The 16,094-nt window shown below is 35.6% G+C and overlaps 1 protein-coding gene across 7 annotated transcripts in view; it reads left to right on the top strand.

Annotated features, from left to right (window-relative positions):
* Window positions 1-14,307, top strand: part of FSIP1 (fibrous sheath interacting protein 1) — a 174,699-nt gene extending 160,392 nt beyond the window's left edge. For all 7 annotated transcript variants that reach the window (XM_045524383.2, XM_045524386.2, XM_010965126.3 and 4 more), the window contains one exon: window positions 12,688-14,307. In XM_045524383.2, the coding sequence (XP_045380339.1) occupies window positions 12,688-12,734 (47 nt within the window). In that variant the 3' untranslated portion in view covers window positions 12,735-14,307. The remainder of the gene's footprint in view (window positions 1-12,687) is intronic.
* The last annotated feature ends 1,787 nt before the right edge of the window (window positions 14,308-16,094 follow it).

The raw sequence follows: 16,094 nt of genomic DNA, 5'->3' as shown, positions 1-16,094 counted from the left end.
TGTTCAGGTACTCCTTCAATCATAGTTGAATTCCAGCCCCATACTCTCTGAGTGTAACCTTCCATGGTCCTCTCTTTTAAAAGTTTTACTTCTTTTCTGAATATCCAAGAGTACTGGCCCCTCCATCGGATCATTCTACACACACTGCCTTGACATTGTTATATGTGTGCAGACGTGTGTGCGCGCACACACACAAACACATCTCCTACTTAGAATTGTACAACCTTTTTGAGGACAGAGATCCTATCTTCTTCTGATTCATTGTTACATCTTCTGTGACATGCAAAGTGCTGCCTTAAATCTGGTGCCTGTTTAATAACTAAAGGAATTTAAATTATCCAGTTTTAGAATAATACACTGAAAATATGGTTCACATTTATTCCTTACATTATGAGTGAAAGCAGGTGGTATCACTTAAGAATTATGCAAGCCTCACTTTCTATATAAAGATTTGGAATTAAAAAAAAAAAAAAAAGAAATTCCACAAGTTATACAGTTTTAACCCAGGAGCAGAGTTCACTTACAGCATGAGATTCTATTAAATGGATGTGGTCTGCCATCTCCCACCAAGGATCTTCATTTAATAAATAAACTATGATAACATTCTACTCTAAAATTGCAATGAATTTTCTTTCTTTTAGGGCAAAAAGTTTTTATTAGAAAGTATCTGCATCTCCTCTTTGTCTACTGTAATCGAACTTACTAACTGAGTGTGATGATTTATTTTATATGGGGTCTCACTCCCATGGAGTCAGTGCATGTGGGGGTTTAGAACAGCATTTTGCTAAGGTATAACTTTACCTCCATATTAGTAGGAATCACACTGATGTATATCTGTCACTGAGTAGAATATGACAAAATGGAATGAACTAGAACTTAATGTGACTTAATGGAAAGAAGCTATGGTGGCTTACCTAAAACTTCAGAAAACCTGCCTCTGATGGCACCAAATAAGCCTAGTATAGATTATAACAACCCTGTGAGTATGGACAATTAAGATGGTATTGATGTGAATATGTGAACCATATTTTATTTTCTGTTTATTAGATAATAAACCTTAAGGAATGGGTCCTACATTATCATTTTGAGTGCATGATTAGCATATCTGAAGCCGGAGTTTTCCTTTTACTAACACTTAGCATTTATAATTATTAAAATAACTTGCTAATTAATTTATTCTAAAATACTAAATTGTACATTATGTACTTTGTGCAAAAGTGAATACGAAAACCGAATACTAAGCCAGTTTTCTTGGCAAAAGCCCTTTAAAGATGTAACCGTAATGAAGACTTGCAGTGTGGTCAGCTGGTTACATTATTTTCCCTCCCTTTCTCAGGAAACAGATACATGTGAATGTGACTCAGAGTAGATTTCTATAAGCATACAGGAAGGAGAAGAATCATTTATCATTTTCTTTTCCAATTGCAAACATTATTGATATGTAGTTTTCTTTTCCTTGATGAACTGAGGTCTGTTACAAGTATTAAAATTCTGCTTCAAAAAGGCAGAGTTGATAAAACTTCAAAAAGAGACCAAACCTAATGACATTGAGGACCAGTTTCAATTGTGGTATTGAAAATAAGTATTTTCTTCAGAGGTATTAAAACCTTCTAGTGTGAAATCACTCACTTTTTTGAAGTATAATTGATTTATAATATTATATTGGCTTCAAGTGTATAGTATAGTGATTCAGTATTTTTACAAATTATACTCCATTAGAAGTTATTACAAGATAATGGCTATAATTCCCTGTGCTGTACAATATATCCTTGTTGCTTATCTATTTTGTACATAGTAATTTGTATCTGTTATTCCCATACCCCTAATTTGTCCCTCTCCCTTTCCCTCTTCCCTCTGGTAACCACTACTTTGTTTTCTGTATCTGTGAGTCTTTCTGTTTTGCTGTATTCATTTGTTTTTATTATTTTTAAGATTCTACATATAAGTGATATCATATAGTATTTGTTTTTCTCTGTCTGACATTTCACTAAGCATAATATTCTTTAGGTCCATTCACATTGCTGCAAATGGCAGAATTTTATTCTTTTTTATGGCTGAGTAATATTCATTTGTGATATATAAACATTTCTTATTCATCTGTTGATGGTCACTTGAGTTGTTTCCATATTTTAGCTATTGTAAATAGTGTTGTTAGGAACATTGCGGTGCATGTTTCTTTTTGAATTAATGTTTTTATTTTTTTATGGGTATATACCCAGGAGTGGAATTGCTGGGTCATTTGGTAATTCTGTTTTTAAGTTTTTTGAGAAAACTCCAAACTGTTTTCCATAGTGGCCATACCAGTTTACATTCCCACCAGCAGTGTACAAGGATTCCTCTTTCTCCACATCCTCTCCAACATATGTTATTTGTAGACTTTTTGATGATAGCCATTCTGACAGGTGTGAGGTGAAATCCCCTTTTGTTTTGATTTGCACTTCTCTGATAATTAGTGATGCTGAGCATCTTTTTCATGTGCCTGTTTGCCATCTGTATGTCTTCTTTGAAAAATATGTCCATTCAGATCTGCTCATTTTTTTTATTGTGGTTTTTTTTTTTTGATATTGAATTGTAGGAGCTGTTTATATATTTTGGATATTGACCCCTTTTTGGTCATATCATTTGCAAAATTTTTTCCCATTCTGTAGGTTGTCTTTTTGTTTTCTTGATGGTTTCCTTTGTTTAGCAAAAGCTTTTAAGTTTAATGGGGTCCTATTTGTTTATTTTTGCTTTTATTTCTTTTGCCTTAGGAGACAGATTCAAAAAAATTATTGCTAGGATTTATGTAAGAGAATATTATGCCTATGTTCTCTTCTATGAGTTTCATGGTTTCAGGTCTTAACAATTAGGTGTTTAATCTATTTTGACGTATTTTTGTATATCATGTGAGAAAATATGGTAATCTTATTCTTTTACATGTAGCTGTCTGGTGTTCCCAGCATCACTTATTGAAGAGGCTATCTTTTCTCCATTGTATATTCTTACCTCCTTTGTCATAGATAAATTGACCACAGGTGCATGGGCTTATATCTGGGGCTCTCTATTCTGTTCCATTGATCTATGTGCCTGTTCCTGTGCCAGTACCAAGTTATTTTGATTACTGTAGCTTTGTAATATAGTTTGAAGTCTGGGAGGGTGGTACCTCAAGCCTTGTTCTTTTTTCTCAAGGTTGCTTTGTCAATTTGGGGTCTTTTGTGGTTCCATGTGAATTTTAGGATTATTTGTTCTAGTTCTATGAAAAATGTCAAAGGTATTTTGACAAGGATTACATTAAATCTATAGTTTGCTTTGGGTAGTATGGCCATTTTAACAATATTATTTCTTCCAATCCATGAACATGTAATATGTTTCCATTTCTTTGTATCAGCTTCAATTTCCTTTATCAGTGTTTTATAGTTTTCAGAGTATAGGTCTTCCACCTCCTTGTTTAAGTTTACTTCTATGTACTTTTTTCTTTTTGATGTGATTTTAAAAGGGATTGGTTTTTTACTTTCAATTTCTGATAGTTCATTTTTAGTCCATGAAAAAGTAACAGATTTCTGTGTACTAATCTTGTATCCTTCTACCTTGCTGAACTCATTTATTTGTACTAATGGCTTTTGGGTGGAGGCTTCAGGGTTTTCATATAAAGTACCATGTCATCTGCAAATAGTGACAGTTTTACTTCTCTTCCAATTTGGATGCCTTTTATTTCTTTTTCTTGTCTAATTACTGTGGCTAGTACTTCCAATACTCTGTTAAGTAGAAGTGCCCAGGGTAAGCATCTGTGTCTAGTTCCTAAATTTAGAGGAAAGGCTTTCAGCTTTTCACTGTTGAGTATGATGTTAGCTGTGACTTTTTCATAAATTATATTGAGATTTTTTCCCTCTATACCTACTTAGATGAGTTTTTATCATGAATGAATGTTGAATTTTGTTAAATGCCTTTTCTGCTTCTGTTGAGATGATCATGTGACTTTTAACCATTCTTTTTGTTGATGTGGTATGTCACATTGATTTGCAAATGTGTAACTTTCCTTTCATCTCTGGAATAAAGCCAACTTGATCATGATGCATGATCTTCTTTATATATTGTTGGATTCAGTTTGATAATATTTTGTTGAGGATTTTTATATCTATATTTATCAAAGATATAGGCTTGTAATTTTCCTTTTTTGTAGTGTCTTTGGTTTTGGTATCAGGGTATGGTGGCCTTGGAGAAAGAATTTGGGAGTATTCTGTCCTCTTCAATTTTTCAGAATAGTTTAAGAAGGATAGGTATTAGTTCTTTAAATGTTTGATAGAATTTCTCTGTGACGCTCTCCAGTCCTGGACTTTTGTTTTCTGGGATTTTTTTAAATTATAAATTCAGTTTCACTAATAGTGACTGGTTTATTCAAATTGCTTGTTTCTTCTTATTCAGTCTTGGCAGACTGTCTGTTTCTAGAACTTTGTCCATTTCTTCCAGGTTTTCCAATTTGTTGGTATATAACTGTTCATAGTATTCTTTTATGATTTTTTTTTTGTATCTCCATGATACTAGTTCTCTATCTCGTCTTTCATTTCTTACTTGGTTTATTTGGATCTTCTGGGGTTTTTTTGTTTGTTTGTTTGTTTGTTTGTTTTGGCGAACCTGGCTAAAGTTTATCAATTTTGTTTATCTTTACCAAAAAAATGCTCTTGGTTTCATTGATATTTTCTTTTTTTTTCCTTTTCTTTTTTTCTTTTTTTGGTCTCTATTTTATTTATTTCCGCTCTGACCTTTATTTCTTCCTTCATTCTTCTGTCTTTGGGCTTTGTTCTTCTCTTTCTAATTCCTTTAGGTGGTATATTATGCTATTTATTTGAGATTTTTCTTATTTCTTGCAGTAGGCCTGAATCTCTATTAACTTCCCTCTTAGAACTGCTTTTGATATATCCCATAGATTTTGGAGTGTTGTGTTTCCATTTTATTTTTTTAAGGTATTTTCTGATTTCCTGTTTGATTTTTTCATTGACTTATTGGTTTTTTAGTAGCATGTTGTTTGTCTCCATGTGTTTGTTCTTTTCCAATTTTTCTTTCTGTTACTGACTTCTAGTTTCATGCTGTTGTGGTTGGAAAAAAATGCTTGCAATAATTTCTATCTTTTTTAATTTGTTGAGACTTGTTTTGTGGTCTAGTATGTGATCTGTCCTGGAGAACGTTACATATGCACTTGAAAAGGATGTGTATTCTGCTTTATTTGAATGTACTATCCTGTAGATATCTATTAAGTCCAACTGGCCTATTATATCATTTAAGATCACTGTTGCCTTTATATCTGAATGATATGTTCATTGACATAGTGAAGTATTAAAGTACCCTATTATTACTGTATTATTGTCAGTTTCTACCTTTATGTCTATTAGTATTTGATTTATATATTTAGGTTCTCCTATATTGGGTGTATATATGTTAACAAGTGTAATAGCCTCTGCTTGTATTGATCCCTGTATCATTATATAATACTTTCTTTGTCTTTTGTTATAGCCTTTTTGTTTGTTTGTTTGTTTTCTTTCTTTTTTTAGTGGGGGGAGGTAATTAAGTTTATTTATTTATTAATTTATTAGTGGAGATACTGGGGATTGAACCCAGGACCTCATGCATGCTAAGCATGCATTCTACCACTGAGCTATACCCTCCCTCTCCATAGCCTTTGTTTTAAAGTCTGTTTTGTCTGATATGAGTATTACTGCCCTTGCTTTCTTATCATTTTAGTTTTATGGAGTATCTTTTTCCATCCTCTAACTTTCAGTCTTTGTGTGTCTTTAGCTCTGAAGGGGGTTTCTTATAGGTAGCATATTGAAGGGTCTTTTGGTTTTTTTCCAAATCAGGCTCCCTATATCTTTTGATTAGAGCATTTTGTCTAGTGTCATGTAAGGTAATTATTGATAAATATGTACTTATTGCCATTTTACTTGTTTTCTTCTCTGTTCATTTCTTTTTTATTTGTTTCTTCCCTTGTGGTTTGATCATTTTCTTTAGTAGTATGCTTGTGTTTCTTTCTTTTAAGTTTTTGTGTATCTATTTTGTGTAGGTTTTTGATTTGTGGTTACCATGGGGTTCATATATGTTGACCTGTAATTATGCCTACTTGTTCTAAATTAGTAGTTATTTAAGTTCAAACACATTCTAAAAGATCTACAATTTTCATTGCCCTCCTCTACATTTGATGTTTTTGCTGTCATATTTTACATCTTCATGCATCCCTTATCTGTTTATTGTAGTCATAGTTGCTTTTACATTTTTGTCTTTTAGTCTATATATTGGACCTTTAAGTAGTTTGTGGTTGATCCTCAATCCTTACCGTATATATGCGTTTCCTAGTGGGATTTTCCCTTTCCTATAGATTCTTACTTCTTTTCCACTTATTGGAGACCCTTCAACCTTTTTTATAGGGTAGGTTTAGTATTGATGAACTCTTTAGTTTTTGCTTGTCTGAGTAATTCTTTATCTCTCCTTTCATTCTAAATGATAATACTACTGTGTAGAGTATCCTAGGTTTCAGGTTTCCCCTTTTCAGCACTTTGAATATATCATGTCACTCCCTTCTGGCCTGCAACATTTCTGCAGAGAAGTCAGCTGATAGCCTTATGATAATTCTCTTGTATATGACTCTGTTTTTCTCTTGTTGCCTTTAGAATTTTCTCTTTATATTTAACTTTTGCCATTTTAATTATGGTATCTCTTCATGTGGGTCTGTTTGGGTTCATCTTGTTTGGGATTCTCTGAGCTTCTTTTTCTGGATATCTGTTTCCTTCTTCAGATTTTAGAATTTTTCAGACTTAATTTCCTCAGATACATTTTTGATCCCCTTCTCTGTGTCTTCTCTTTCTGGACCCCTATAATGTGAATGTTGGTACACTTAATGTTACCTCAAAGATCTCTTAAATTACGTTTTTAGAAAAATTTTTTGTTTTTCTTTCTGCCAATTGGGTGATTTCCATTATTTTATCTTCCAGATCACTTATGCATTCTTCTGTGTCCTTAGTCTACTATTCATTCCTTCTAGTATGGTTTTTTTTTTTTATTTTAGCTATTGAATCATTCATTTCTGACTTGGTCTTTTTTATATTTTCAAATTCCTTATTAAGATATTCATTGTCAATCCTTTTCCCTAATTCAGTTAACGTTTTTATTACCAGTGTTTTGAATTCTTTATCTGATAAATTGTTTATTTCTGTTTTAATATTTTATTCTTTCATGTTTTTTTCTCTTGTCTTTCAATTGAGAGTAGCTCCTCTGTTTTTTCTGCCTCTGTAGGTAAAACAGTTATTGCTTGTGGTCTTGAAGGGGTATGATTATGTGGGAGCAGCCCTATGTAGACCGTGTGTATCCAAGGCCTTTGGTAGGAGAGCTGGATCTGTGGTGGACCCAAGTTACATGTTTCTTTAGGATTTGCTGACAGCTGTCACCTTGGTAGAAGGTGAAGCTGGAGATGGAGGGGCTAGAACTACTGCCAGGTATAAGACAAGACTTCTTCTCTGCTCAGAGGCTGCCACTGCCTTGTTGGGGTCAGGGTCTGATCCTAAGTTGCACCCTTGGGCAGGGGTTGCTGAGCCCCTTGGAAGAAGAGATGACCTGAGTGTGCCATTTCTTCCCCTAAACTCACTGATCAGATAACTTATTCTAGAGAGGTGGCAGGTGGAGTGAGGCTAGATTGCATCCCCACTATAAATTCCTCCACATTGAAGTGTGAGGAGACTAAGTGATCTTTGATCTCATCAGCCTGAGAGATATTGCTGAGTGCACTGGCACTTCAGGTCTGTGGTTAGTCTAGTATTTAATCAAATTATCTCATACTGAACTGCTTTGCAGATAAGCAAAAAGGCATCTAGGCATGTACAGTATTCTCTTTTTCCCAACAAGCATTTGAGCTGCTTACCAACAGAAATTCATACAATAAAGAGGAAAGTATGATTAACAAATAACAAAAATAGAATAGGGCAGTACCTTTTGGTTCTCTCTTGTAAGATTCCCAATAAATCGTGGATGTCTCTGTTGCTGTCTCCAGGCTCTTTCTTTGGTCTTGCGGCTGAGCAGCTATAAAGTTTGCAGGCCTGTGGGACGCAGCCCAACACAGCCCAACAATTGGTCACTCTAAATTGAAACTGAGAATGTAAAACCAAAGAGCAAATTAATTACCCAAAGGACAAAGTTAAGAGAGTCCAGGTAAGTGGCAGGAGTCCAGGCTAGAACCTAGACAAGGAGAGAGATGCCTGGCTCATCCACCCACCAGCATGATCTGGCCTAGTGGTTAGGAGCATGGGCTTTGGGTGAGACAGACCTGGGTTTGAATCCTTGCTCTTCTCTTGGCAGGTGATCTTATGCAAGTTACTTAATCTCTCTCTCCTCTCCACCTTGGTTCCCTTATCTGTAAGATAACATGGCTTTAGTACTTGCCTTGTAGTGTTGCAATGAAATAAGAATCAAATGAGAAAATCTACATAAAATGATTAGGGCAGTGACTGGACCTGGTTGGCTTATATAGTATTTAACATTTCATCAGGAGATTTCCCATAAAAGCCTGAATTTCTGACTTTTCTAACAAATCAGCAGGTCCTTCCACTGGGGAGGATTGCTGAATAGCAGATGTTCCCTTTAGAAAGAGCATATACTGTCCTGGAAAATGTGGCTCCCTTCTGGCCCTTTCTACCTCATGTGCTTGGCCCTTTGGGACCACATGATTTCCATCGCATGTTATAAGCCTTTGCTGCTTAGAGTGTTGTGCAAACACTGGGGGCTCGTTAGAAGTGCAGGGCCTAAGGCCCCACCCCAAACCTACTGAATCAGAATTTGCACTTTAATAAGATTCCCCCATGATATTTAACACTGAAGTTTAAGAAGCACTGTTACAAGCCACCAGAGCATTATTCCTAACCAGGGTGAACATAGGGATCATTTGGGGAGTTTTTTGCTTATATAACTATGTCCAAGGCCCCAGCCAGACTGAAATCAGAGTCCCAGGGATGGTGCATTCAGTCTGTCAAATTAATGCAAGCCACAAGATTTTGCTGTGCATATTTGAGAAATACGGGGTTCAGTCTGGATGTAAGGAAGCTAATTATGTTATCTTATTGGGGTCCTCAGGTGGACAAGTGCTATAATGACAATTTTCCAATCACAATATATTTCATGTTGAAATTCTGCCCATCAGAAGATCTGGTTGTAACTTGCTGATTACAGGTGGATTGACTTTTGGACAGATGTTACAGTGGTTTGAAGGAGGTGTGTGTTAGTATATGTCATTACTCATACCACCTGAACAGTTTCAAGAGAACTAGATGGTTTTGAGGTTTTCATTGTTGAGCTGTAGTCTTACTGGTTTGTAGTGGAGCAATGAGATTCTAAAAATAACACTATCAGCCGATTTTTTTCCATTAAAAAATATTTTGGCCTGCTCTTAGGGAAATGTTGAACTCATCATCGTTTTTATGGAGTTCTCTTTCTCTCAAACAGTGTGTGCCTTTAGGGCTCCTAGTTACTATTTGTTAAATTATTTTTCCAAGGGTAATTGCTTCTCAGATGTTCTTAGTAACTTAATCAACCTTCCTCCAAAGTTTCTTTGATCAAAATATCAGAGCTGCCATATTAGAAATTCCTAGTATTAATTCCAGTTTTATATAAAACCTTAGTATATAGTAAGTTTATATTTGATGAATTTATCTTTTCAAGTTAATTTCAATTAATTTTCTTTAATTCACTTCTTCTTGGGGTAGACTTTTCATGTAAAATATTTACTCATGATTATTTTCTGTACTATAAAATATTACTTTCTCTATCATTTTGTTTAGTGGTATAAAGTGAACAATAGCATGTTGGAGAGTTTTGATATTTAATTATAATGTACTTATCACTTTGTCAATTATTGGGAACTTCTGATTCTCCTTTTTCGTTGAAATTGGGTAAAATGAAAAAATGAAGAAGTCACTGAAAAGCCTGACCATAGACTAGATCTGTGAGCCAGCAGTATTGGCATTACCTGGGAGCTTGTTAGAAATGCGAGTCCCAAGCCCTGTACCAGCCCTACTGTATCAGAGCCTGCATTTTAACATCAGGCCCCCAGCAGGTGATTTGTATGCACATTCAAGTGTGAGGAGATCTGGACTAGATGGTTTACTAGTCACTCTATTTTAGGATTGTAAAAAAAAATGCTGGCATATGCGGTGGTGGTGAAAATAATATCAGAAAGTGTCTTTCCCATCAGCTCAAACCCTTCTTTATCTTCTTAGGTCTCATGTTAATGAAGATACTACCTTCTCCAGATGTCTTCTTATCTCTCCGGCCATCTCTATTGTCCTTCTTGTGGGTAGCCTTCCTCTTAGCCACTGAAAGCAAGCATGTCCTAGCTTGAGTTCTCTATTCTTTCATGGTTAATATTTTATTTGGAGAAACGCATAGCCAGTATGGGATCATCTGTGCTTTCGGATCTCTCTCCTTGGCATCTGCCTCAAATCTTCCTGGCATGTTAAGCTATACTGAGCCCATCCCTCAGGCCATAATTTTTACCTCTAGCTGCACATTAGAATCATCTGATGAGATTTTGAAACAGGTTAATGCTTTGGTTCCATTATAGATGAATTCAGTCAATTTCTAGAGATTGGATTTGTGCATCAGTATTTTTTAAAGTCAGTTTCTGAGGATGGGGTCTGGGTGATTCTGTTATGTAGCCATGATTCAAACCACTGTTCCAGGGCTCCATCGTACCTGTTCATTAAGGACATTGTTCTAGGATATAAGGTGAGTAGGAAAGAGTCACTCCTCTGAATTATTCCCTAGTCTATTGATGAAGGCAAGCACTTAAGCAGATAATCGTAGCAGAGTGGGACAAGGATAATAGAAGAGCTTCCAACAGAGTACATGGCAACATTATAGAGGGAAGGATAAACACTGGAGAGGTGGGGAGGTGGCATTTGAATTGAGCCTCCAAGAATGAGTGGTCAGTTACTGGACGGGCAAGAAGGAGAACACTCTGGATAGAAGGACGGGCACTAGCGAAGGCTTGGGGCTGTGGTCATACCATTCTTCATCTCACGTGTGGGATTTTGAGATCTGTTTCTCATCCGTCCCTCCTTCCTCTACATCATGTTTAATATTTCTCCTCCAGGTGTTGACAGTATCACTACATTTCTCACTGTACTCTCTGAAACTCCAAATTATTTACCCATAATTATTAGGTTGATTTTTAAAATAACAGCTTTATTGATAGATATCTTATATACCTGTGTTAGTTTCCTGTGGTTGCCATAGCAGGTGATGAAAACAGAAATGCATCATCTTGTAGTGCTGGAGGCCTGAAGTCTGAAATCAAGGTGTCAGCGAGCCTGGAGGCTCTAGGGAAGGATACTTCCTTTCTTCTTCCACTTTCTCAGGCTGCTGACATTCTTTGGCTTCATTGCTCTGTGGCCACATCTCAAATCTCCCTCTGCTTTTCTCTTATAAGGACTTTTGAACATACTGAATATAGGGCCCACCTGGATAATCCAGGGTGCTCTTATCTCAAGGTCCTTGACTTAATTACATCTGCAAAGACCCTTTTCCCAAGTAGGGTAACTTTCCTGTGGACCAGGGATTAGGTGTGTACATAACTTTTTGGGCCACTGTTCAACAATACCATACAATTCAGTGGTTTTTAGTGTATTCACAGAATTGTGCACCCATCACCACTATCCATTTTACAACATTTTCTTCACCCGGGAGAAAAACACTGTACCCACTCTCAGTCACTCCCAATTTTCCCCCAACCCCCTAGCCCTAGGAAGTCCCTAATCTACTCTATGTCTCTATGAATTTATGTAGTCTGGATACTTCTTGTAGATGGAGTCATACAATATGTGGCCTTTTGTGCCTGGGTTCTTACTTAGCATAATGTTTTCAAGACTCACCCATGTTGTAGCATGCATCAGTACTTTACTCATTTTTTTGTTGAATAATATCCTTTTGTGTGGATTTACCATATTTTCTTTATCCATTCATCAGTTGATGGACATTGGGGTTGTTTCTACTTTTTGGCTATTATATATAATTCTGCTATGAATCTTGGTATGCAGGTTTTGGGTTGGATGTATATTTTCATTTCTGTTGGGCATGTACCTAGGAGTAGAGTTGTGCAGTCTATGGTAGCCTTTTGAGGAACTGCCGACTTTTCCAAAGCATCTGCGCCATTTTACATTCCCTTCAGCAGTATATGAGGGTTCCCGTTTCTCCTGATTCTCTTTTATTGTCTTCTTTTATTTGGTGCTGTTGTCAATTCTGCCTTTTCTGACCACCTTCTCACTAAGGTTAGAAGAGTATTTCCATTCCATTTCTGTTAATGTCACAAGTTTTTTCTCACTTTGCAGAAATGAAAGGCAATCAGTTCTTATCTACTCTAAATATAACACTTTTGGTTTCACCCTGCTTCCCAGAAACTAAGTACAAAGCAAAAAAATAATTTTGATGCCTGTCTCCATATCTGTAACCATTTTCTCAAAACCCAAAAAACTCTCAGCTGTAAGCTCAGTGAAAGCAAGAACCTTATCTTTTGCTTTTTCTTATCAGTTTTGTATGCAGCTTGTGGTGACTGTGATTAAACATTAAATGAAAATGTGATTATTGTCTCATGTGTAAAGGATTTAATGTTTTATAGGCTGACTGATTTTTCTTAATTACAGATTTCTGACAAATTCGGTTATTGTTTTTAATGTGCAGATGAACGGGAGACTGAAGATATGACAGAAGAATGTAAAGAATCTTAAGCAAAGACTTGCTGGGGTGTGCTTTTAAGAAAGTTGGTAAATTAAGTTTAATCACATTTTTTTCCAGATTCTTTGAATTCAATGAATGCATTGTAGAGGCCGTTCCTCAAATGATGGTTTTCATGTTTGGATTTCTCTCTTTCTGGATCACATTTCCTTGATATTTTTGAGAGTTGTGGTATAATTGCTCAGTGGTTTTTCTTCATTGAAATTCCTGGGGAAATTGATTTTTATTGCTAATCTTGCAACATGAGGGATGTGTTAGAGAAACCAACATTCTGTGTATGTGTGCTATGTTAAAACTAGTTGAAGTGCTCTGGTTGTTTTGTATTTCGTTTTATATGTTACCACTTTATTGTGATTTAGACAGATTTAATCACCATGAATTGTAGCTTTGTCCCTGATTTCTCTCCTTTCCTCCTCTGTAGTGCCTGTTAAGTAAGAACAACTTGCCATGGACAGAAAGGAATTTTCTCAACAAAGCAATGTTAGGTTGTCCTTTACTATCTTATTAGCAGTGGTCCTTTTCCTAAGCAGAAGTTTGACTGAATTATTTGACATATTACTTCCAGTTTGTTATCTTCTTTCAGTTTGCCTTTTAGAATGCAGCAAATAAAGATCAACTACTTTAAAAAAAATCTGCAGTACTATTTTAAGAGAGAGGGTTTGTCAGTTACAAGTCAGGAACCTGGATTCATGAGGACATTTTTTGTCAACATTCCATACCATGAATTGGCATTGGAAGGAGAAGTCCAATTTATTTCTGATTTCAAAAAAAAAAAAAAAAAGATCTGGCTATTGTGTTGTATTTAATGAAATTTGGAATAGTGGGTGGGTAACATTATTATTTTTTGCTGGCACATTTTCATCTACCTATGTTGGATAATGTTATAGATTGCTTATGTCACATTTCCTTGACTTTTTAAAATGATGATGTCTGTAGCTACTATTTTCAGAGGACTTGATAGTCAATTTCTTTTTCAAACCTTCTTTTTCAGTTTATATTCATGGTTCTTGTTGATATCAATGTGCTACAGTGTAATTTATCTCAATGCCAAGAGTTTTGCTGTGAGGTGCCCGCAGTGGTTAAAAGTCATGATGATAGACTCATCAGAATGACGTGTGTGTTGTAGGATTTGGGTCAGAACAGTCAGAGGGGAGAGGTGATGTGGATGGGGATTTGTCATGATGATAAGAGAGGAGCCATTTTTGCCCATAAGCTTTTCAGAGGAGCTCAGCTTTCTCAACCCATGTGTTTCTGGTATTTGACGTGTGTGTGTGTGTGTGTGTGTGTGTGTGTGTGTGTGTGTGTGTGTGTGTGTGTGTGTGTGTGTGTGTGTGTGTGTGTGTGTGTGTGTGTGTGTGTAAACCGGGGAGGGAGGGAGAGTGTGAAAGAGGGAGAGAAGAGGAGAGCGAGATAGATGGTGGAGAGAGAGCTATGGCTTTATAATGTGTTTCTGCAGATGGTATTTGGGGCATAGAGAGCCTTTTATGTTATAAGAGTTTAAGAGAAGGGAAGGAAGACAGAATGATCTTAAGTAATGACTTTTACCATTAAAAGAGATAACACCATTCCATAGCATATCAGCTGAAGGTACCTCTAACAAAGACTGGCATGCTGAATTTGTATTATATATTTAACATAAAGGTTCCAAATTAAAAAAAAAAATTACCCTGATAGGGAAAGAAAGTGTCATTTTTAAAAAACAGTGTTTTTATTTTAAGGTTCCTTCTAGACCTGAGTGCCCTAGAACAAGATAGAGAAGAAAAAGTATGAAAGTGGAAGAGCTAATTCATTTCAGGAATGAATTTAGGGTCTTAAAATGTGAGGTTTTTCTACTTATGACTTCTTAAGAAAATTGCTGGCACCACCTTTATTGTAAATTCCCATAGTACCTAAAGTTTACTGCCCTTCTGTTCAACTCTCTGAAACGCATGGTAATAAACTCCTGTAGAAGGAGAAAGCTATCACCTTGATGGTATAATTTTAATTTTTAACAAGTCCTTTATTTCAGTACAACCTGATTCGAAGGTCAGTCATGGAATGGAACATGGAGCAAGCCTGGGAACAAAGCTCCTGCTCCAAGACACTTTTTCTGTCCCATGTCAATATTTTCAGTTACTTTTGTTCTGCTACTTAAAAGTGAATTAGGATTCTCTCCCAAGACTTCACGTGTTGAGCTGCTCTGAGAATGAATGATGTCATGTTTCAAGGAATGATTTCTTTCAAATCAGTTTTTCCAGATTCTATAACCAACACAATCTAGTTCCTTATTCTTCACCTGGGTACCATAAAATGATTTGGCAATTTATACTTATATATGATTATGCTACCCTAGGTAGATGTTTCTAGAATGAGAGAGAAAAATCAACAAGGGAAAAAGATTCTATCTCACTCAGCCAGTCCTTTTTGTGTTTAATGGACCTCAAAGCAAGACCTTGAACCTCCACATAAAATTTCTTACTCTACCTGTTCTTAATATTTGTGGTTAGCCCACCTGAAATTCAGGGTCTGCTTATGTAAGGCTTTGGCTTTCTTTTCACAAAATAATTTGATATTTTATACATTTACATATTTTTAGGATTTCCAAATCCTACCTTTCTCTTTGGTCATCTTTTTTTTTTTTTTGCCTATGTTTTATTTCAGAGGTTAATATCTGATACTTTAATTTTTTAGTTGAAATATAGTAAGTTTATAACATTGCATCAATTTCTGGTGTACAGCATAATGTTTCAGTCATACATATACATACATACATTCCTTTTCATATTATTTTTTCATTATAGGTTACTACAAGGTATTGAAAATAGTTCCCTATGCTATACAGTATAAACTTGTTGTTTATCTATTTTATGTATAGTAGTTAGTATCTGCAAGTCTTGAACTCCCAATTTATCCCTTCCCACCCCCTTTCCCTCTGGTAACTGTAAGTTTTCTGTTTCTGAGTCTGTTTCTGTTTTGTAAATAAGCTCATTTGTGTCATTTTTTAAGATTCCATATGTAAATGATATCATATGATGTTTCAGTATTTTTCTTTCTCTTTCTGGCTTATTTCACTTAGAATGACCATCTCCAGGTCCATCCATGTTGCTGCAAATGGCATTATTTTATTCTTATTAATGGCCGAGTAGTATTCCATTATATATATATACTGCAACTTTATCCAGTCATCTGTTGATGGACGTTTAGGTTGCTTCCATGTCTTGGCTATTGTAAATAGTGCTGCTACAAGCATTGGGGGGCATATATCTTTTCAAATTAGATTTTCCTCTGGATATATGCTTAGGAGTGGGATTGTTGCATCATATGGTAATTCTATTTTTAGTTTTTTGAGAAATCTCCATACTATTTTCCATAAT

The sequence above is a fragment of the Camelus bactrianus genome, chromosome 6 (genome assembly GCF_048773025.1).
Source record: "Camelus bactrianus isolate YW-2024 breed Bactrian camel chromosome 6, ASM4877302v1, whole genome shotgun sequence".
NCBI lineage: Eukaryota > Metazoa > Chordata > Mammalia > Artiodactyla > Camelidae > Camelus > Camelus bactrianus.
Note: the sequence above shows the minus strand (reverse complement) of the source record. Positions and strands in the feature narration are given on the sequence as shown.